A 21,967-nucleotide genomic window follows, 5' to 3' on the forward strand; every position below is an offset into this window, starting at 1 on the left:
TCCTCAGTGGAGCAAGCGGGGATATTTCAGCTGTAAAATGTCCTGGCTGGTGCTGTGGTCAGCTGCCTCAATTACAGCTGTACTCGGGCTGTCCTCCACCTGGAGTAGAGGAACACGGACTAATCCCAGACAGAGGGAGTTATTAGAAAGGCTCCCGATAAGGGGCACGGTGGTTGGGTGGAACCTCTCTCTAAAAGAGATGATACAGAGAAAGGAGGAGGTGAGTGGCAGACAGTGGGTTCTACTGAACACACTAGATTTTACAAAAAGCAAAAGAAAACATACAGATAGTAACTGCAGTTTCTGGTCATAAAGGCCAAGAGGAATAGATATCAGTGACCATTTCTAGTGGCCAGATTTTATGATCTTGAGACACCATTACCCCTAGACTTGACCGGAGAGAAGGCTTGAAAAAAATGTATAGATGTGAGTAAGAAATTCGTAAAATCTGATATTTATCATCGTTCCAGACATCAAGACCACTATTAAAACCATTGGGGTCAAGGCTGGAAAGAAGGCTCAGTGGTTAAGTTGCTTTGCTCATTGCACAAGGTCACCAATGGGTGTCGCAGCTTTCCAGCACCAGCCACCTACATGAGTGGCTTAGTCAAAAACCAAATACACAGGCTCTTCTAAACCAAATCCAGTCCCAGGGGATCAGATGACCTCTTTTGACCTCCACAGGCCCAGGCAGCCAACACTCACACACATAAAGAATAAAAAAGGACCACTGGGATCCTAACCGAATGAGTCAAGTACTAATCAGAACAGGCACTCACTCTGTAGTGAGCAGCAGTGTACCTGCAGACGCCATTGGCTGAGAAGTCACACCTGCCTCCTGCTTCTGAGAGACTGACTCAGTGTTGGCCTCTCAGAAAAAGCATGTGGAGCTACCAGGAACTCGCCCACTAAGATAACATCTCTTCCCAGGCTCAGCACACACACACACACACACACACACACACACACACACACACACAATCTTTGGTATGCAGAGAGAGAGGGGAAGCCTATCCCTTTACATTTGGCAAGACTTGGAAGGGCTGCTGGTATGACCAGCAGAGACCCTAGCCACAGCTCCTGGTAGCTCAGCTCCTCTGAATTTCCAGTCCTGCCTCGCTTGCTCTCTTATGTGGTGTCTCCCAATGACACCACACTTCTCCCCAAACCGCTGCACTCATCTCTGTCAAGACTGCTTCCGGGAACCATGCTTGGCAAAAAACGGAATAATAAATACAAGCCTCAGGAAAGTTTGAGGGATCCATTGCCGGTGACACAGCGTCCCAAATTTAGTGTCCTCACACAGTGCAGTGTTCCTCCATGCTTGACATTTCACTGTGGATATTCACAGAGCTGTGGAAACATTGAGACATTGGTGCGCATGCTCCTCAGAAGAGCTGAATCGCCTGATAATTTTCCTGCTTCCTTGGGCTCTCATTTAAACAAGTGTTTACCACCACATTTTTCTTACATATTTGTGGGTTTTGCTGGTATTTTCTTTTCAGTTTCAAAGAACCTCAACAATAATCTGAAATGCTGCTTAGCATTCCTAAGTGCCAGAAAGCTAGGATGTACATCGTGGGGAAGTTTTCTTGGGGCAGCTTTTCCTCAAGCACGGGTTAAAGCGCTGTGGGCTGGGAGTGCAGTCAACTAACAGAGTGGATGTAATGAGCTGTTTACAGAGTAACACACTTAGAAACGGGTGATACACTGAGAATGCCATGAGTAGAGAGAGGCTCACAGGAGCGTGAGCCTGAATTTCCAATAAGAGCAAGGGTTCAGTATTTGCTAACTCAGCGCTTATGATGTCTTTATAAAGCAGAGCACAGTGTCCTGGATGGTCTTGAGTTTAGTCTGGAGGCTTCAGCTTTCTTGAGAAGGCTCTCATCCTCCAGCAGGACCAGGGCCTCAGGACAGTGTCTGAATGGGTGAAGGCAGACCCTTTAAGGACTTTTAACCTCTAAGCTCAGAAGTTGCACAACGTGGCTTCTGTTGGTAGAAGCAGATCACAAAGTCATCTTAGCGTCAACAGGGTGGGAAAATGAGGCAAAGTCTCACTTTTTAGCACTGGGAAGCCTCGAACTCACTATTTAGCCCAGCTGGCCTTGAACTTGCCTTTTTACTGCCTCTCACTTTTAATTGCTGGCATTAAAGCTTGAGCTACCACAGCTGGATAGATTCCACTTCCTGGTTGATAAAGATGCAAAACATCGGGCTGAGTTTCCCAATCCACCACTGTAGGAATGACAGTTGCAATTCTTTAAAACCTGTAAAAATGTGTCAATATCCAAGCTCTTGATAAAATGTTCCCGCTGACGACTGAAAGAAAAATGCTGCAATTATGAGATGATTATTTTTCAACACCCCCAAGAGACTAGTGTTTCTAGGCAAAATCATCAAACCATTTGTAAAGTCGCAGAGGAAAATCATGTGATGGAGCTGGAGAGAAGGCTCAGTGGTTAAGAGCACTGGCTGCTCTTGCACAGGATCTTGGTTTAGTTCCCAGTACCCACATGGCATCCATAACTCCAGTTCCAGGGGATCTGGTGCCTTCTTCTGGCCTTCATGGGCACCAGGCACATATGCAGTACACTTACATACATGCAGGTGAAACACACATACACATAACAAAATTAAACAAAGAAAACCATGTGGACATTGTGTGTCTCCTAATAATAGAATACAGCACTTGAGTGGCTGATAGAGGGCCGGGACCTGGGTCCCACTGTGGACTTGCAGGAAATAGAGAAGAATAAGAATATGTTCAGTTCTCAGAGTCTAGACTGCAGGAGACTCTACAGGCCAAACAAGCCAGGGTCCTCTACACAGGAAGTGTGGAGGACAGAGGAGGAAGTGCAGTCTTAAGCATCTTTCAAGATACATTAAGCGTAAAACAGCCCTTCCAGACTCGGGGGCAGCATGCAGGGAAGCATGTTTGGGGACGGGGACTACAGGAAACACAAGTAATTAATTATATGGAAGTAAGCTTAATGAGCACAGCCTCTAGTTGTGCCATGGAGGGTATGTGGAGGGCCTCCTGAACCACCGGCAGAGTCCTGTGTCTTGACCTGGACTGTAGATACATGCATCGTCGCTTTACATGGATTACCAAAGTTGTGTATTTCTGTGGTTTTCTGTATGGTCTTATTTTACCCCCAGAGGTTAAAAAGGAGATTATCAAACTGTTAGGATGTTATGTTGTCTGGGACTGAAGTAGTCTTTTTATTTAATATCCTTTCATTTAATATTTTTTATTTTATGTGTATGAGAGTTTTGTCTTCGTGTGTGTGTGTGTGTGTGTGTGTGTGTGTGTGTGTGTGCACCTTGAGAGTGCCTGGTGCCCACAGAGGTCAGAAGAGACACGGGATCCCCCGGATCTGGGGTTATGAGTAGTTGTGAGCCAAAATGTGGGTGCTGGGAATGAAATCCAGGTCTTCTGTAAGAGCAGCCAGTGCTCCGGCCGGCCCGCTTTTTATTTAATATTGATAAGATCTAGAATGCCTTCAAAGTCTCTCCCATGACAGTGCTACTCACCTAGCTTTTGGTGAATAACTCAGGGATCAGATGTCTTAGGGAGCCACTCTGGACTTGTACGCACACAGCCCACACAGCCCTCAGGCCTACACAGAGGCATCTGCACGAGCCACTGCTGGGGGGCGGGGGTGCCAGGAGCGGGATTGCTTGAGCCCAAGGCCTGGATGGGCAGCTTCTGCAGGGGTGACCCGGGCGGCTTCCTGGCCCTCCTGGTCTGGCTTCAGCTTCTTCAGCCTCTGTTTAGTGAGACCTTGGCTGGGGACAGGGGTCCCGGGTGGTACCCGTGGCAGAGGTGTGGCTGCATGGAGCTTGGCTTGGGTTGGGGTGGCCATGGTGATGGTGTTGGCGTTGGTGGCAGGCCGTGCTGGTGCTGTTGGGGCTGTCGGGCTAGCAGCGAGCAGCCGCGCAGGCGCAGGCACGCCTCGGCCTGAGCCTTTCCTGTTGGTCTCTTCCTTAGGTGGTACTTACAGACCCAGCGGGGATTCCAGAGCGATGCCCACAAGTCCAGCGGCCCCGGCACACCGGAACCGCATGAAACCCCTGAGTATTTCAGATCCTTCGGTAGTTCCGGTGTCTCCAGACCCTGTTGGGACTCCAGGATCGGTGACTCCTTCACCGACCACACCCAAAGATGTCTTGGAATCCAGTAGCAGCTCTCCAGCAGGACCGTTTTTTCCAGGTACTGCCACTGGTGACTGGTGCCAGGGCTCTACAGGCCTGTCTGAGAGGTCAAAGGGCAACCCAGTCTGCCTGGGGAGGCAGGGTCAGCTCCTGCCCTTGGAGGGCTGGAGAGATAGTCCCTTCCTGAGGATGACCTCGACTGTGTGTGGGATGGGATGGAGGTGTGAAGTAATGGCTTCCCTTTTAATCCCGCTTTAGAACCATGTGGCCGTAGAATTATGGAGTTAAATCATGGGAGGCCATCGGCAGTAAGGAAGTGGCCTTGGCAGGTGAGCCTGCAGAGCAGAAATGAACACGTGTGTGGCGGCTCCCTCATCAGCCATCAGTGGGTGCTCACTGCGGCCCACTGCATATATGCGTGAGTGTTTAGGGACCTGGTTTGGGGCCCCTGATCCAGCTATGTCCTGTCCCCATCTCTTAAAATTATTTTAGCTGGGTAGTGGTGGGCCACGCCTTTAATCCCAGCACTCAGGAGGCAGAGGCAGGTAGATCTCTGTGAGTTTGAGGCCATCCTGGTCTACAAAGTGAGTTCCAGGATAGCCAGGGCTACAAAGAGAAACCAACACACACACACACACACACACACACACACACACACACAGAGAGAGAGACAGAGACAGAGACAGAGACAGAGACAGAGACAGAGAGACAGAGAGAGAGACAGAGAGAGAGACAGAGAGAGAGATTTTTTTTAAATAGATTTATTTATTTAAGTGTTCTGTCTCATGATTCTCAGGAGAGAGAGAGGTGCACCAGATCTCATTACAGATGGTTGTGAGCCACCATGTGGGTGCTGGGAATTGAACTCAGGACTTCTGGAAAAGCAGTCAGTGCTCAAGAGAGAGAGATTTTTTTCCTTCTCATCTGTAAAAGGAGTGACAGTCCAGGATTCTTATTCAGTTTCAGGTGACACCCTGAACATCTTCATTTTTAATAGGTTTCCAGGTGATACTGGTCTAAGAACCACACTTGGAGCATTGCTGGGCAGGCAAGGGTGGTCAGGGGTCCTGGAGAAGGGAACATGGTTTGGAGGGAGGAGGAGGGTTGATGCTTGGCATCCACACAAGGCTGGGCTGAGAAGCAAGTGCCGTGTATAGAGGGGGTGTGTAAGCCCTTAAGGACCTCTGCAAGGGTCACGCGCTTTCCTTGCAGCCAGGAGGAGTACACGGTGATGCTGGGAGACAACGTGTTGAATTCTGAGTCTGAAAATGCAACGCTGGTCCCAGTCCAAGACATCGTCTATCCTTCCAATTTTGACTCTCAAAGCATGAAGAGCGACATTGCCCTTGCTCTGCTGGCCACCCCTGTGAATTACTCCTCACTTATCCAGCCTGTGTGCCTCCCTGGGAAGCCCTTCCAGGTGAAGAATGGGACGCTGTGCTGGGTGACCGGCTGGGGCCACCAGAGGGAAAATGGTGAGCCTGGCAGGCGGGATGCAGATGGGACCGCCTGGTGCTCCAGGGTTGGTCGGTGGGGGGGGGGGGGCGGGTTCCTAGCTGGCGCAGGGGAGGAGGGAGAAGAATGCACTGCCATCGAGGAACTGTCACTGGGTTAGGGTTTTTAGTTTTGTGTCAGGGCCTGGGTGCTTGGGTGACAGGTGTGATGGTTTCTGTTCAGGTTAGATTTGGCTGGGGTCATGTGATACTTACTGACCAGTTCGAGCTGTTCTTCCCCCGAAGGGTTGAGCTTCCTCCTTCCTGGGCTGAGCAGAGCACAGGACCTTTGACCCTCTTACCACAAAGACTCTGGCAGATGTTTGGTTGTCATTTTCTAGCTGGCAAAACTTTTCTTGTCTGTTTCCTATGGGACAGGTGTCCAGTGCATAGTCTTATCTATCTATCTATCTATCTATCTATCTATCTATCTATCTATCTATCTATTGTTTTTCGAGACAGGTTTCTCTGTGTAGCTTTGGAGCCTGTCCTGGAACTCACTTTGTAGACCAGGCTAGCCTCGGACTCACAGAGATCCACCTGCTTCTGCCTCCCAAGTGCTGGGATTAAAGGCGTGCGCCACCAACATCCCGGCTGGCCTGTCTGTTTTAAGGGATCAACTGTATGTTCACATACCCTGTGGCACAGAGCAGATGCTGGTAGCTCCTGCCACCTCCTGGTACAGATCCTAAATTGTCTTTCTGTAGATCCAGTGTTCACCTCAGTTCCCCTTCAGGAGGTTCAGCAAAACATTCTTCTCCAGAAGCATTGTAATCGGCTGTTCCAGAGACAGTTGAAGACATCTGAAAACCTAGTGATGGAAGGGATGATCTGCGGCCGGCATGAGTCAGGACAGAGTCCTTGTTGGGTCAGTTTATGGGCCCCTTAAAGCCTGTATGTTTTGGTCATCACCTCAAAGGCTTGAGTTACCTGCTATCACCGCCTCCTTTTTTAGACAGGGTTTCACTGTGTAGCTCTGAACTTGTTATGTAGACCAGGCTGGCCTCAAACTGACAGAGATCCTCCTGCCTCTGCCTCCTGACACCAGGCTAGAAGGTGTGAGCCACAGTGGCATGCTGCTTCATCTTGTACAGACCCCTTCGTTAAGGCTTATGGAGTGAGTCCTCACGTTTTCCATGAGTTGGCCTGGCCTGGTCCTTCTAAAAGTTTTAGTCTTGCTACCTAGTGACTTTGCTAAAGCATTTAAATCTGAGGGTGATAATGCAGTGTTTTGCACTGAGTTTTATGTGGCACTCAACCATGCCAACGCGGGCATTTGACCTATATTTTCTTAGTTCACCCTTGCAACACAGACATTATAAATCTCTGGAAGGCAAAATCCAAGGAGATAAATTGAAGCTCTTTCTGCGAGTACCTCTAGGATCCCCAGGTTCATTTCTTCCCTCTGCATAAGGCTGCACTCTTGAGAAGGGGTTTTGGGCTGTTAGTGGAAAGCGGAGGGTGTCATTGTTGTGACGGGGCACAGGCATGTCTAAGGGTCCAGAGGTCCTATGCTGAAGAAAGTTGTGTATCTATTTGGAGCAATGGGATCACAATGTGGTCAGACAAGTGGTGGTGCACTCCTTTAATCCCAGCATTCGTCGGGAGGCAGAGGCAGGCAGATCTCTGAGTTTGGGACTAGTGTGGTCTGTCAACATGATCTACACTACAGATCAAGTTCCAGGACAGCCAGGGCTATACAAAGAAAACAACAACAGCTGGCGGTGGTGGCGCATGCCTTTAATCCCAGCACTCGGGAGGCAGAGCCAGGCAGATCTCTGTGAGTTTGAGGCCAGCCTGGGCTACAGAGTGAGTTCCAGGACAGGCACCAAAACTACACAGAGAAATCCTGTCTCGAAAAACCAAAAAAACCAAAATAAAAAAAAAAAGAAGAAAGAAAAAAGAAAACAACAACAGCAGCAGCAGCAAATAACAAAACAAAAAACAAGTGGTTAGAGTTGGAATATATACAGCCTGGAGTGCTATGTCAAATTTCTAGACTGGCCCAGCCAGGACTGGGAGGTGAAGCTGGGTGGGCGTGGTGAGAGTTACCTTCCAGATAAGTGACTCCCTTGGGCGGACGGTGCCTGGACTGAAGACTTCAGAGCTTGTTGCATCGTCTAGGAGTCCTGAGCAGAGCCTGGGTGCTGAGGGAGGTGTGCTTGAGGGGGCTGGTTGGAGGGCCTTGGGTTTAGGGTGGAGCAAGGCCATGCAGAATTGTGCTGAAGTGGAACTGTCTCAGGCTCCTACAGGCAGTGCAGCTGACATTGAGCGGGTCACTCAGTGGGGTTAGGGCAGAGAGAATTTCTGAGGCTGTGATAAAGATTCCAGCACCTCCATGCAATGATGAGGCTCAAAATATCTCATGGTTTTCAAAACCCAGGACTGACCAGTCTAGCTAGACACTAGCCTGATGCTGGAGAGGGCTCTGCAGGTTGCATACTCGAGAGCACAGGGCTGTCACAGTGTCAGAGTTGTGAGTCATGACAGGCCTAGAAGTTCTCCAGAAAGGGTTTGGATCTGTAGGTTAGGGACTCCTGAGGTCAATTTCAATATATGACTGCTCCACTGGGCTGGACTGGCTTTGCATCTTGTGTTTATGCGCCTGATCATCAGAGAAGGTGTAGCATTGCTCAGAGGATACTGCAGTTCTCATATAAGCTAAAGTTAAATCTCAGCCATTAAAAGAATCTAGGGCCAGGCATAGTGGAAGCTAGGCCTGGAAGAGTTGTTGGGGCCGGAGGAAGTCTTCCCAGCACCTTTCAATGCAGCCAGCCTGCTCCCTGTCCTTCCCTGCAGTTGGTTTCTTTCTCCTCTTTTTCAGGGAGATTCTGGGAGCCCCCTTGTCTGTGAATCTGACAACACATGGATCCAGGTGGGGATTGTGAGCTGGGGCATCAACTGTGGTCAAGTCTCTGTCCCCTCAGTTTACACAGACATTGCAGAATACGATGAATGGCTCAAATATATTTTAAGTCGGACTTCCTGTGTGGATTCCACGGGAGTCTTGGTCCTGTCCCTGTCTCTGGTGCCTCAGCTGGCCATCCTGGTAATGCTGTGACTGCCTTAGCCCACTTTCTTCCTGTTGGTTTTGAGTCTCCCACTAGGCCTCTTCTCCAGTCTCATTTCCCTCGCTCTACCCTGTCTTCAGATTCCAGTCAGGATCCATTGCCCTGGGGAGAGCCATAGTGGACTGTGGCAGAGTGTCCCGACTGATGTTCGGGTCACTTGTCTCAGACGCACCCATACCTGATTGTTCTTGCCTGGTGGGAATGAGCGTGAACTGACCCCAACGAGAGGGCCAGCTTGACTGCTAGGTGGAGCACAATGACTCTTAACATTATGGAGGACACCTGCCAAGAAGAGAGACTGGCTCTGTATCACACGGCTCAGTGACTGCTGAAAGGGGGGAGGAAGGGGGAGAGAGGGAAGGAGGGGAGGGGGAACATGGCCAGCTCCCTGCAGAGATATGAAGCTGGGACTTAAGTATGTGAGGCTGGCAGAAATTCCCTGTGGGGGTCTCAGTGAGTGTACAAGCTCTGCCTCATAGGTTTCATGAAAGGACAATCCTGCCTGGCACCCCTTCCTCAGGTGATCACATCCAGAGTCACCCTAAGTTGTGTTGAGGCAGTTTTGGAGTGGGGAGATTTCAAATATGAGCCGAATAAATGTTTGGAGCATGTCCTGTGTGTCCCGAAAGCTCTGCTCACCTGGGGTATTTGGATATTTGGCCACTCAGAGAACTGGATCCCCATTTACCTAGGGAAGTTACTTGTAGTTCCTGGGCTAGCTCAGACCGGAGTCCTGTAGGTAGTTTTGGTAGGCAGTCCTGCCCCCTGTGTGCCTGGTGTGGTTATCAGAGATCAGCGTCCGGGCAGGAACTTCAGCTGAGCTGCACCACTTTCCAAGCTGGGAGCAGGGACTTGGGGGTGGGGGGGGCAGGACCTGGGAGCAAGAACGAAGCTGGGGCCGGAGAAACAGTCTTTCTCTTCTTTTTATTATTTATTTATTTATTTATTGATTGATTGATTGATTTGTCCTTCTCTTCTTGCTATTCATCTGACTTTATTTCCGAGGGCCGTGTTCCCAAAGTCAGGAGGATGTTAAGAGATTCACTGCATTCCGTACAGCTTCCTCCATCTCATACACAGTCTGACTGTAGATGTGTTCCCCAGTCTCCTCCGAGCCCCCCTCCCACCCTTTGTCTTTCCAGGGCTCCATGTTTCACACTCTGTTCTCCATGGCTTTGGTGGGCATTCAATTCCGACCACTGCCCAAGGTTGGATGAATCCGACAAGGTTACATCAACCCCCTCTTTATTTATTTATTTTTATTTTTGAGACAGGATATCACTATGTAGCCCTGTCAGACCCACCTCTTAATGAACACATGCATCACCAGATACTTGAAGAAACCATTGGACGCAGAGCAGAGGAGGTCATGTTTGTTCATATCCCCACTGCTTGGAAGGTAGAGGCAAGGACAGCCAGTCGGTCCTTTGCTACAAATTGAGTTTGAGGCTAACCTGGGATACATGAGGTGCTGTGTCAAAACAACAGCAAAACCCCAAACCACCTCCACCCTGCAGAAACCACTGACTCTTCACAGACTAACACCACGAATTTCACGTTGTTCACTACAGCAAGTTAGTCTATGTCAAGAGAGAGCGTTTTCCCATTATATAGGTCTACTCTTAGCCTCATGGTCCGTTCTTCACCTGTGTGAGCATACTCCGAGGGCTTGTTAAAGTCCACATTACTGCCAGGAGTGATGGGGCACATCCGTAATCCCAACACTTGGGAGGCAGAAGCAGGAGGATTACCACAAGTTCAAAGCCAGCCAGGGCTACACAGAGAGGGACCCTGTCTAAAGAGAAATACAATCCACATTATTGGTCTCACCAAGGACGTTTTCAATCCTGGAAATCTGGGCCAAGGCTTGAGGATGAAGGTTTCTAGCAAGTTCCTAGGTGCTGCTGGTGTAGCTGCTGAGAGGACCTAACTCTGGGAACCAAATGCTGGCAGGACAAGCGTCTCTTGCCTACCTTGCTGTGTAAGTGGCGCAAGTTATTCATTCAAACTCACTTAAATGCCAAGCTGGGGGCTGGAGAGACGGTTCAGTGGTTAAGAGCTTTCATGCGACCCAAGTTTGATTCCCAGAACCCACATGGTGGTTTCTAACCACCTATAACTCCAGCCCTAGGGGATCTGATGCCTCCTGGCTTCTGTGGGCGTCAGGCACATACTGTGGTATACAGACATATATGCAGACAAAACACTCACACACATAAAAAATAAAATTAACCATTTTTGGTTTTGTATTTCAAGACAGGGTTTCTCTGTGTAACAGTTCTGGCTGTCTGAACTTACTCTATAGACCAGGTAGGCCAGGAACTCAAGAGATTCACCTGCCTCTGCCTCTCCAGTGGCATTAGAAGTGAGGGCCACCACTGTGGTTAAATAAAAAAAAAATGCTGGCTGGGTGGTGGTGGCACACGTCTTTAATCCCAGCATTTGGGAGGCAGAGGCAGGCAGATCTCTGCGAGTTCGAGGCCAGCCTGGTCTGCAGAGCGAGTTCCAGAACAGCCAGGGCTGTTACACAGAGGAACCTTGTCTCAAAAAACAAACACACAAACAATGTTCAAATGCCAGACTGGGTGACAGGATCTCAAGAGTTCTGCTGGACACTTGGAACTAAACAGGAAACAGGAATTTGGGTGGTCATCTCACAATATACACTCTGAAGATCCATAGAGATCATCCCACTGTGGAAAGCCCTGTTTATGCCCAAGGCCGGGCACAAACAACTGCTCCTTTTCAGTGGTGACAATCCTTCATGTTGTTGGTCTGAGGAAGGAAGAGGACAGATGCTCTTCTTCACTCAGCACCCTGTCCCCAACCCTGCCCGATCCTTGATCCAATTCAGCCATTACTTTCTCAAGATCACCTTCCCAGCAATATTGTTATTTTCTGTTGTTGGGCTTTCCCGTCCTTGTCAGTAGTGACCATGAAACTCCTTGGGCAACAGGCCCAGAGAACAAGAGTACAGCCTGAGGCTGGACAAGAGGCTGTTCCTGGCCCGGGGATCTTTCACCAGTTCGGCCCCGATGCACCGCCACACTCTTAGAGTTCTGAGGTTGTTTTCATAGATCTGTAATCTGAGATCCACTCCCAGTCAGAGGATCTGAAATCATCTTAAGGACCAGATTGGGTCCAGGTGCGAGAATTCGAAGGTCCTGAAGAGGCGTGGCCAGGCTCTTGGCGCTGTCATGTCACGTGTCTAAGACGTCATCACGTACGGGGGTGGGTGGGCACGTGGCAGCACGCTGGTGCTGTCTCCGCAGCCCATAGATACTCATGGCTACGTCGTTGTGTGGCCTGGGTGCTTGGCCCGGATCCTTGAGGCCCTGGGTCTTAACCTGTCTTGTGATGCTGATGTTGCTGCCTCCGCCTTCAAATTCAGGTGAGGCAGGCCCCTTCTCTGTTGCCCTTTCTGGGTCCTCTCCTCTCCAGTCTTGCTCAGGTTGGCTCTTCCTTTCCAGCCACTTGGAACTTGTGTGCGCCATCCCCACCTCGCTGTCACCTCCCTTCTGCTACCCATCCTAGGTTCCTCAGGTTACAACTGCCCTGTGGCCTTCTGGAGACAGTAGCGGAGAGCATCCTCCATGCTCAGGCACCTTCCATATCTCCAGCCTCTCAACAGGATGATATTCTAAACGTTGGCTTCTTCCCATCACCAGCCCTTGAGTGCTGTCTTTTCAGACTCTCCCCCCCGCAGTCCCCAGTGATCCCTCCATATCTAAGGACTCTGTAACACTAACCAAGGCCACTTCTTCGCCGGTGGGAGTATGCCTCCGGAGCGGAGTGGAGCTGGAGCGGGGGCTGAGAGGTGCTGCTTACACCGGACATGCTCATCCGTCCAAGCGATTCATTGCTTTGCTCGAGCATCCCTCCCAGTGTGCTGCCAGCCTTCCCCAAGAGTCATTATCACTTCATGCTTCCCTCTGCCATTTTATTTCCCACGCAATCCTCAGCCCATTCCTGACCTGTCCTTGTCCTTATTGCTGGTTTGGTTTTTTATTGCCCCCCTTTTTATTTCCTGTGGCTCCTCCCCCAACCCTTTCCAATCCTTTTTTTCTCTTTTTATTTGGGGAGGGGGGCAAGGTCTCATGAACCCTAGGATAACCTTGAACTTTCCATGTAGCTGAGGATAGCCTTGAAGTCCAGAACCTCCTGACTCCACCTCCTAAGTACTGGGATTACAAGCACATGACACCTTCCCAGCTTTCTGAGTCTTGAGTTTCAGTAGAATCCCTCTCCTCCGTGCCCACGCCGTGCCCAGTCTCTGCTCACCTCTGACATAGGATGTTTCTGAAGGGACTGATTCCTTCCCCTTCTCTACTCCCTGGCTTATGTCTTGCCACTCGCCCCAGGCATGGAGCTGCAGTGTGCCATGGCACCCCTAAAACCATGGCCTGCAGGCGTACCCACCTGCTGGACCTCTTCCCCGGAACCATCCCGAAGCATCTCACTTCTTTGGTGTCCATGCCAGACTCTCATTTTCCTGAAAACTGGCTTGCTGTCTTAGTTGTCTGTCTTAGTGAAGTGAAGGACAGCCCCCTGTCTCTGAATTCAGAAGCCAGTGCCTCTAGACCAACCCATGTCCTCATCATGTCTGTCTCAGAGCCTCCTCCAGATCCCTCACTGCTTGCCCGAGTTCTGCAGAGACGCTATGGAGATCTCAACGCCGTCTGTCTTTCCACTTTCCTGGCTCTGCCCTGCTGCCTTCATAATACAGTCCACACGGTCCACACCTCCACTGGCCTCCCCGAGCCTCTCAGCCTGGCTCATGTGGCCCTCTCTGGTTGGCCTCTGATGCTCAGCTCCAGACATTATTTACTTATTATTTTTGTTTTTGCCATTATTTTTCTCTTCCACCACAGACATCATTTTTGTCCTCCAAAGGCTCTGGAATATACTATTGTGTTTCTCCCCGAGGGATTTTTTTTTTTTAAATCAATTTTATTTGTTTTTCTCCACTGTCTCTTAAACCTGCCCCCTCTTCTGGAGTCACTTGACATCTCTGGCCCTGTCCCAGTCCTGATCTCACATGGTAGTTACGTGTTTACTGTCTCAACAGCTGGGCAGCACGTGTCCCCAGACAGGCTCTGTTTGATACAGGTGTTTCCCAGCCTGGACTTCAGACTGGGGAACAGCTTCAGATTAGGGGCGATTTGGTGAAGGAGTGAGTGGACTAATTAATACAAAATGCACCACTTGACTGCCATCCCTTTGCAAGCTAGAGCTTCATGGCTGCTCTCCTTTTCTCCTTCAGGTGATAAAGAGAACCGCATCCAACCAGGTGGGTCAGTGGGTCCCCGTGGCAGGGGAAGTCCCAGTTCCTGGGGAAAGTATGTTCTCAACGTCTCTGCCTCACTAGCATTTCTGGCTTGGTAGGAAGCAAGTATTGGATGTACTTCCTAAACAGCAATTGTCGATCTAGGACATGATCCGAACTGCTTAGAAGAAAGAGCACCTAGGTCTTCCATGAGAATGCGGGCTACTTTGAATTTGGCTCAGGCTTGAGCCTCTCCTACAGTTTCATAAGGAGCTTCCTGGGGGCACTGGCTGCTGAGCCTGGTTCCTGGGGCTTCCTGTCTTTCCCCTTAGATCCGGGGAGCTCATGGCTGAGTCCATAGTCTCCATGGCCTTGGATTCTGTCAGGACTCCACTAAGGTTCACTGTTGACTAAGTGGTTAATTTACTATGTTCTTGCTTCTGGCCAAGCCTCACTTCTTCCTGGTTTCCCTCTGTAATTCAGTCTTATTTAAGATGATGCGTGTGCGTGTGCGTGTGCGTGTGCGTGTGCGTGTGCGTGTGCGTGTGTGTGTGTGTGTGTGTGTGCAGGTGCACAGGCTTGTGTGTGAGAATGTGTACAAATGCATGTAGAGAATAGAAGTCAAACTCAGGTGCTGTTCCTCATGCACTGCCCACACCTTGTTTCTGGAGACAGAGTCTCATTAGTTGGGAGGTTACCGGTTAGGATTAGACCGGCTGGCTAGTGAGCACCAGGGATTACAAGCCTGTACCACCATGCCTGGCTTTATTCTGTGCTGGGGACTGAAGTCGTGTCTTGGTGCTCGCACTTTACCAGCTGAGCGGTCTCCCAGCCCCTAAAGATGTTTTTATTTGGACATGAAATTGTTTTTGTTCATTTTTATCTTCTGTGCTGGCGTGTTTGCCTGTGTGTATGTGCCTTATGTCAGAAGAGGGTGCCAAGTCGCCTGGAACTGCAGTTCCAGATGATTGTGAGTCAACATGCTAGTGCTGAGGGCCAAGCCCGGGAGAGCAGCAAGCGCTCTCAATGGCTGGGCCATCTCTCCAGCCAGCCCCTTGCTGATTTTCCAGTTAGTATGTAGTCAGCTTTGTTAGAACAATTGCAACATGTTTGTGATTTTACTTTGTCATATTCTTCCCTCTCACTCACCCTTTCTTTTCAAAAATGTTTTGAGGGTTTCTTCCTCTTCTTTCTTTCTTTTTTTTAAAGATTATATTTATTTATTTATCATGTATACAGTGAGTGTTCAGCCTGCAGGCCAGAAGAGGGCACCAGATCTCATTGTAGATGGTTGTGAGCCACCATGTGGTTGCTGGGAATTGAACTCAGGACCTCTGGAAGAACAGCCAGTGTTCTTAACCTCTGAGCCATCTCTCCAGCCCCCTATTTTTTTGTTTTTATTATTTTATTTATTTATTAGAAATAGGATTGCTCTACATAGCCCTGGCTATCTTGGAACTCACAGAGATCCACCTGCCTCTGTCTCTCTAGTGCTGGGATTAAAGGTGAGTGCCACCACTCCGGGCAGCACATTGTACTTTATTTAGAATCTCTGCACCTATGTTCATTCATTCATTCATTCATTCATTCATTCATACACCTTGACTGGTAGGCCAGCATGCAAACTAATAATTGAGGGGTCCGGACTGCTGAGGGTAAAGACCTCTCACGGAGAAATTCATAGCTATTTTTTTTCCCACTCTGACCAGTGTAGGGACTTTTTGCATCAGAGAGACGCAGCCAACGGGACACTTTCTAAGAACATGGTCCAGTGCAAGAGAAGCACTTTCCATCTTGAAACTCCTGCTCTGTGTCTGCATAGTTGTGAGGTTCGGCGTGGATGGCCTTCTGTGGATCTTATCCTCACTCTCCAGCTGTTGGTCTCTCTGTCTCTTCCTTCCTGCTCTTATCTTTGTGACTGTCATTTTTTGTCTAGTTCGGTGCCTTTGGGGTCCACTGTCCTCTGCCCCTCAGTGTCTTCCCTTTGAAATGGGAAGAAGCCCCTGATAGAACAGCCTTGGCAACCTGACCCTGGAGGGCGACTTGTTACCACTCATTCTGATTTTCCTCTCTGTGGACACTGTACTCTCTGCAATGCTTGTTCTGAAGTTTGTGGCAAGCCCTGGTGGCCAGACAGTTTGAAGGAGATCCACCATTGGCCCTGGGAAGTGAGCGTTCGCATAGAAAATGAACACGTGTGTGGAGGGGCCCTCATTGATTTCAGTTGGGTGATCTCTGCAGCTCACTGCATCCAGGGGTGAGTGTGACCCATGATTCCAGGATCTAGAGGCCTAGCGCTACCATGGGCCCAGCCCAGCCTCCTCAGTACTTCTATGAGATGATGGAGGAGATGGGAACAAGGCAGAGTGGGAAGAGTCACCAGCACAGGGAAAGAGTCAGGCTTGGGATCTTACAAGATCTTGGGACTACGTTGGGGTGGAACCCCAAACAACAGAGACCGTATCCTAAGCTGGGCAACAGGAAAACCCAGACCCCCACCCCAGGAGTGACGCCCACACACCTTGACTCAATGGGACTGTGAATGAAAGGGTGCCTAGACTGAATTAATCCAGATTGAGTGGACAGAGTATGTCTCTCGGGACTTAGGGAAAGGAAGGGTCCTGGGAGGAGGCAGGTGCATAGTTGTGTGGGAAACGGATGTCTGCCAGGTGGGCTTTGTTTCTGCAGCAACAAGGAATACTCAGTGATGCTGGGTAGCAGCAAGCTGCAGCCCAAAGCCTCTTCCTGGGCCCGGAAGATTCGTGTGGGTGACATCGTTTTACACCCCAAGTACTGGGGCCGGAACTTCTTCAGAAACGATATTGCCCTTCTCCATCTGGATATTCCTGTCACCTACAACAAGTATGTGCAGCCCATCTGTCTCCCAGAGTACAACTTCAACTTGAAGGTTGGGACTCAGTGCTGGGTGACTGGCTGGGGCCAGAGTAAGAAGCACTCCCCGGGTAAGTTGGATGGGTTTGGGGATGTCCCTTTGGGCCTTTGTTGCCCCATCCCTGGTGGCGCCTTTGAGGAGGCTATGGCTGTGGTCTCCAGCCTGCGGTTTGGAGTGTGTGACGCTCTTGTCACATGGTGTTCACTGTCACAGTTCACACAGGCACTGCAGTCAGGCTAACACTGCTTGGGCTGGGCAGGCATAATTATCTGCCTCACACAGAAACTCAGAGTTAGGAAGCCATCCAGTGCCCCCCCCCCCCCCCCCCCCCCCCCCCCCCCCCCCCCCGCCACAACTGAAACAGCTGCCCTGCTCTGAGCCCTTGGCCTTGGAATGCATGCCCTGCCGGAAAGGGAGTCACAGAGTGGGGGACGGGGGTGGGTGGTACAGAGGCTGACAAAGAAAGTGTCGAAGAAGCCAGGTACATTGATGAATGCCACCTGTAATCCCAGCATTAGGGAGGTGGAGCCAGGGAGTGATGAGTTCAAAGCTGGCCTTAGGTACATAAATTTGATACCAGCCTGGGCTGTATGAGACTATTTAAAAACAAAGCAAACAAGGCAAAGACCTTGCCAGCGGATCTTGAGGTCAAGGGCAGGGGATCTGAGCCGAGCTCTGAGTAGACAGATGACCGGAAATGCCTAGCGAAGCAGCTGTCGGTTGGGGCTAAGGGAGCAAATGCTGGTGAAAGAAGACAATCACAGGGCTGGGGTCCCAAGTTGTAGGTGGCCGTGCTGGGACTTGGTAGCCTTCCGGGTTCAGCAGCAAAAGCTTCCTTGAGGAGGGGCTCCGAACCAAGCCTCGCATGGTGAAGGGCTCCCTGTGTCAGGCCTACACTGTAAAGAAAGACCACGTGAAGGGAGGTGCCTGGGTGTGGTGGGGCAGAGCTCAGCGGACCTGCAGGGCTGAGTGGAGGGAGCGAGGGGTCACAACTTATCCATTGTGTGCCCTACAGACAACTTGACACAGACTCCAGAGCTTTGGGAGGCAGAGGTGTTCATTATAGACAACAGAAGGTGTGACCGTGATTTCCACGAGAAGTCTTTCTATCCACGAGTCATCCCCCTTGTCCGGAAGAGCATGATCTGTGCCACTAATTACGGAGTGGACCTGTGCTACGTGAGTTTCTGGGGACTTCTTGCAACTCTCTTTCTGAGGGTGAGTCCTGGGGCTTGGCCCCTTTTCCCGTGACCAGCACCAAGCTCTGTTCTCATCCTCTTTTCTCTGGGACTGCTGCTATTGGCTGCAATTCATAAGTGTGGTCTCCAGCTGAGAAGCCGAAGGGGCCCCAGCCAGTGAGCTCCTGGAGGAGTGATTCTCTTAAGCTAAACTGAGGGGTGGGTGTCGAAGGTCCTGTGGTCCCGGCAGGTCCTCCATTTCCTCCTTTGTCTTTGCCTAGGAGGATCCCGGGGGGCCATTGGCTTGTGAAGTTGATGGAAGATGGATTCTGGCTGGGGTGTTATCACGGAAGAAGCCCTGCATCAAAGCTCAGAATCCAGGCGTATACACTCGCCTCACCAGATATACCAGATGGATCCAGGAGCAAAGGAACCACGGGGCACTGCCAGGGCCCTGCAGGGCCCCCTACCCCCTACTCCTGTTCTGGCTGCCGCAGCTCCTTCTCCTGATTTGCCTCTCCTGAATGGCATTAGGTAGATGATTGATCAAGGTTGCATGTCCATATTCCACAGAAGTCAGGGCAGGAACGGAGTGGTCCCTGGAGAGCTTGGGTCCTCGGGGAGGGGTGTGGTGGATGACTAGGCCTTGAGTGGCCAGAAGAAGGGGACTGTGGCTTGGAAGCAACATTCTGGAATTTAAGACAAGAACAGAGATTAAATATGTGTGAGCATGAGCTGACCCTTTTCCCTCTCTGTTCTTTGGGGGTGTTTCTGGGGGTCAGGGCAGGTGGGTAGGTAGGCATCTAGTGTGGGGGCTCATGGTTTCTGCTGTGTTTCTAGTCCTGGAACACAGGACTAAGGGCCTGGGCTTGTGGTCTCAGTTTCCTCCCTGTAACAGTGGTCATAGTGTCAGGACAGTTGAAATATGCCATATGGGCCAACAGTGGGAATAATCCACAGCCAGAGTCTAGCTAGCTAGTTTCCTCCCTCATTCCCTCCTTCCCTCCTTCCCTCCTTCCCTTCCTTCTTTTCTCTTAAAACTGCTTGTGAAAAGTGTGATGCACTCACTGTAGAGAGTTAGAAAACCCATCAAGGCCTAATTGCCCAATCTGAGTGTTCCATGTGCATTTGAATTGAAAACACTTTTTGAACAAAGTTTGATGCAGAGGGATCAGCCTTCTGCAGGTCAGAGAGATGCAGAGTCAGTGAGAAAAACACACAGACTTCTTTCCTGAGGAATGAAAGCTTTTTCTTTATGTTATTATTTTGTCCTTGTTCTGCTCTGTTCTTTTGTTCTGTTCTTCTACCTGATGTTTCCCTTCCTCTTTCTGATGTCTTTCTTCTCCATCCTTCCTGATGTCTTCCTTCTCCATCCTTCCTGATGTCTTCTTCCTACATCCTTCCTGATGTCTTCCTTCTCCATCCTTTCTGATGTCTTCCTTCTCCATCCTTCCTGATGTCTTCCTCCTACATCTTTCCTGATGTCTTCCTCCTACATCTTTCCTGACGTCTTCGTTCTCCATCCTTCCCGATGTCTTCCTTCTTTATTTTACCTGGTGATTTCCTTCTTTCTTCTTTTATTTTTTCCCTTACAGCTTATACAGCCCAACAGAATCTTTCAAGCAATATAAAAGTTACACTGTGGTTATGTGGTGATATATTATGTACCCCCAATAAAGCTTGCCAGAGGATCAGAGGACAGAGCCAGCCGCTCGATTAGACATAGAAGCCAGAGAGTGGTGGCACACACCCTTAATCCTATCACTCAGGAGGCAGAGATCCATCTGGGTCTCTGTGAGTTCAAAGCCATACTGGAAACAGAGCCAGGCAGTGGTGGCACACATCTTTAATCTGAGTACTGGGAAGCACACACGCCTTTAATCCCAGGAAGTGACAGCAGGGCAGAGAAAGGTGTATAAGGTTTGAGAAACAGGAACTAAGGTAGTTCAGCTCAGAGCCTTTTAGGTGAAGACTCAGAGGATTTCAGTTAAAGGATTTGTGGAGTTCATGAGGTAATAAATAGGTAGTAGCTGTGGCTTGCTCTGCTTCTCTGATTTTTCAGCTTTTACCCCAATATTTGGTACTGTGTTTTTTTTTTTTTTTTTTTTTTTTTTTTTTTTTTTTTTTTTTTTTATTAAAAGACCATCTAAGATTCGAACAACAGTGGTTACATTTTATTTTTTAAGTGAATGATTACAATGACTACAAGTAAAAACAACATATTTTTCATATCTCTTACATGATCAACTATTTTACATATTGCAGGTGAAAAACAAGACTTTTCATAGATCAGGAGCCTTTCAGCCAGAGCCATTTACATAAGTAGAGGTTTCTATAATTGCCACAAAACAGGTTACTAGTTTCACTTTCCATATTTTAGAGCTCAGTCCATTTATCTTAACTAACCATCCAATTCTTTGTTTTCTAGTTACCTGAAGTTAATTGTTTAAAGCTTTATTTTAGCTATGATGCACACTGAAACCCATAAACATATTTTCCAATATCAGAAAGAACTTGAGCTAACTCCTGGGACTTAGTTGTTTTTCTTTTCTTTTTTTTTTTCCCCTGTGTTCTTTTTTTATTTTATTTATATATATATATATATATATATATTTATTTTACAATACCATTCAGTTCTACATATCAGTCATGGGTTCCCCTATTCTCCCCCTCCCACCCCCTCCCCTTACCCCAGCCCACCCTCCATTCCCACCTCCTCCAGGACAAGTCCTCCCCTGAGGACTGCGATCAACCTGGTAGACTCAGTCCAGGCAGGTCCAGTCCCTTCCTCCCAGACTGAGCCAAGTGTCCCTGCATAAGCTCCAGGTTTCAAACAACCAACTCATGCAATGAGCACAGGACTTGGTCCCACCACCTAGTTGCCTCCCAAACTGATCAGCCAATCAACTGTCTCACCTATTCAGAGGGCCTGATCCAGCTGGGGGCCCCTCTGCCTTTGGTTCATAGTTCATGTGTTTCCATTCATTTGGCTAATTTTTTTCAATAATTGAGTAAAACTGAAATTTATTATATGTCACAGTCGTCCTAGGGACCTCCATGCTATATATATAGCCTCTATGGTTCTATGGGTTGTGGTCTGATTGTTCTTTATTTTATATCTAGAATCCACCTATGAGTGAGTACATACCATAACTGTCTTTCTGGGTTTGGGTTACCTCACTCAGGATGATTTTTTCTAGTACCATCCATTTGCCTGCAAATTCCATGCTTTCATTGTTTTTCTCTGCTGAGTAGTACTCCATTGTGTATATGTACCACATTTTTTTCATCCATTCTTCCGTTGATGGGCATCTAGGTTGTTTCCAGGTTCTGGCTATTACAAATAGTGCTGCTATGAACATAGCTGAGCATGTATCTTTATGGTATGAATCGGCATTCCTTGGGTATATGCCCAAGAGTGGATGGCTGGGTCTTGAGGTAGTTCGATTCCTAATTTCTGAGAAACCGCCATACTGATTTCCACAGTGGTTGTACAAGTTTACATTCCCACCAACAGTGGAGGAGTGTTCCCTTTGCTCCACATCCTCTCCAACATTGGTTGTCATTGGTGTTTTTGATCGTAGCCATTCTAACAGGTGTAAGGTGGTATCTCAGAGTCGTTTTGATTTGCATTTCTCTGATGATTAAGGATGTTGAGCATTTCTTTAAATGTCTTTCAGCCATTTGTAGTTCTTGTTTTGTGAATTTCTGTTTAGCTCTTTAGCCCATTTTTTAATTGGACTGTTCAGTACTTTGATGTCTAGTTTCTTGAGTTCTTTATATATTGTGGAGATCAATCCTCTGTCAGATGTGAGGTTGGTGAAGATCTTTTCCCAATCTGTTGGCTGTCTTTTTGTCTTATTGACTGTGTCTTTTGCCCTGCAAAAGCTTCTCAGTTTCGAGAGTCCCAT

At 49.0% G+C, this 21,967-nt stretch overlaps 2 protein-coding genes and 1 long non-coding RNA gene across 3 annotated transcripts in view; 2 read left to right on the forward strand and 1 right to left on the reverse strand.

The window, feature by feature from the left end:
• Positions 1–3,664: 3,664 nt before the first annotated feature.
• LOC114705170 (putative inactive serine protease 43) lies at positions 3,665–9,051 on the forward strand. Its single transcript, XM_028886859.2, has 6 exons — positions 3,665–3,777; positions 3,992–4,213; positions 4,414–4,573; positions 5,368–5,630; positions 6,356–6,516; positions 8,473–9,051. The coding sequence occupies exons 1-6, from the start codon at positions 3,699–3,701 to the stop codon at positions 8,707–8,709; spliced, it is 1,122 nt and encodes a 373-aa protein (XP_028742692.1). The 5' UTR covers positions 3,665–3,698; the 3' UTR covers positions 8,710–9,051.
• Positions 9,052–11,974: 2,923 nt separating this feature from the next.
• Positions 11,975–18,790, forward strand: LOC114705263 (inactive serine protease 45). The gene is made up of 6 exons (XM_028887068.2): positions 11,975–12,110; positions 13,983–14,009; positions 16,095–16,242; positions 16,674–16,948; positions 17,894–18,057; positions 18,338–18,790. The coding sequence occupies exons 1-6, from the start codon at positions 12,005–12,007 to the stop codon at positions 18,578–18,580; spliced, it is 963 nt and encodes a 320-aa protein (XP_028742901.1). The 5' UTR covers positions 11,975–12,004; the 3' UTR covers positions 18,581–18,790.
• LOC119088373 overlaps positions 17,918–21,967 on the reverse strand; it is a 10,423-nt gene continuing 6,373 nt past the window's right edge. Inside the window, exon 2 of the long non-coding RNA XR_005092046.1 lies at positions 17,918–18,745. This is a non-coding gene — a long non-coding RNA (uncharacterized LOC119088373). The remainder of the gene's footprint in view (positions 18,746–21,967) is intronic.

This window comes from Peromyscus leucopus, chromosome 7, assembly GCF_004664715.2.
Source record: "Peromyscus leucopus breed LL Stock chromosome 7, UCI_PerLeu_2.1, whole genome shotgun sequence".
In the NCBI taxonomy this organism is placed as follows: domain Eukaryota; kingdom Metazoa; phylum Chordata; class Mammalia; order Rodentia; family Cricetidae; genus Peromyscus; species Peromyscus leucopus.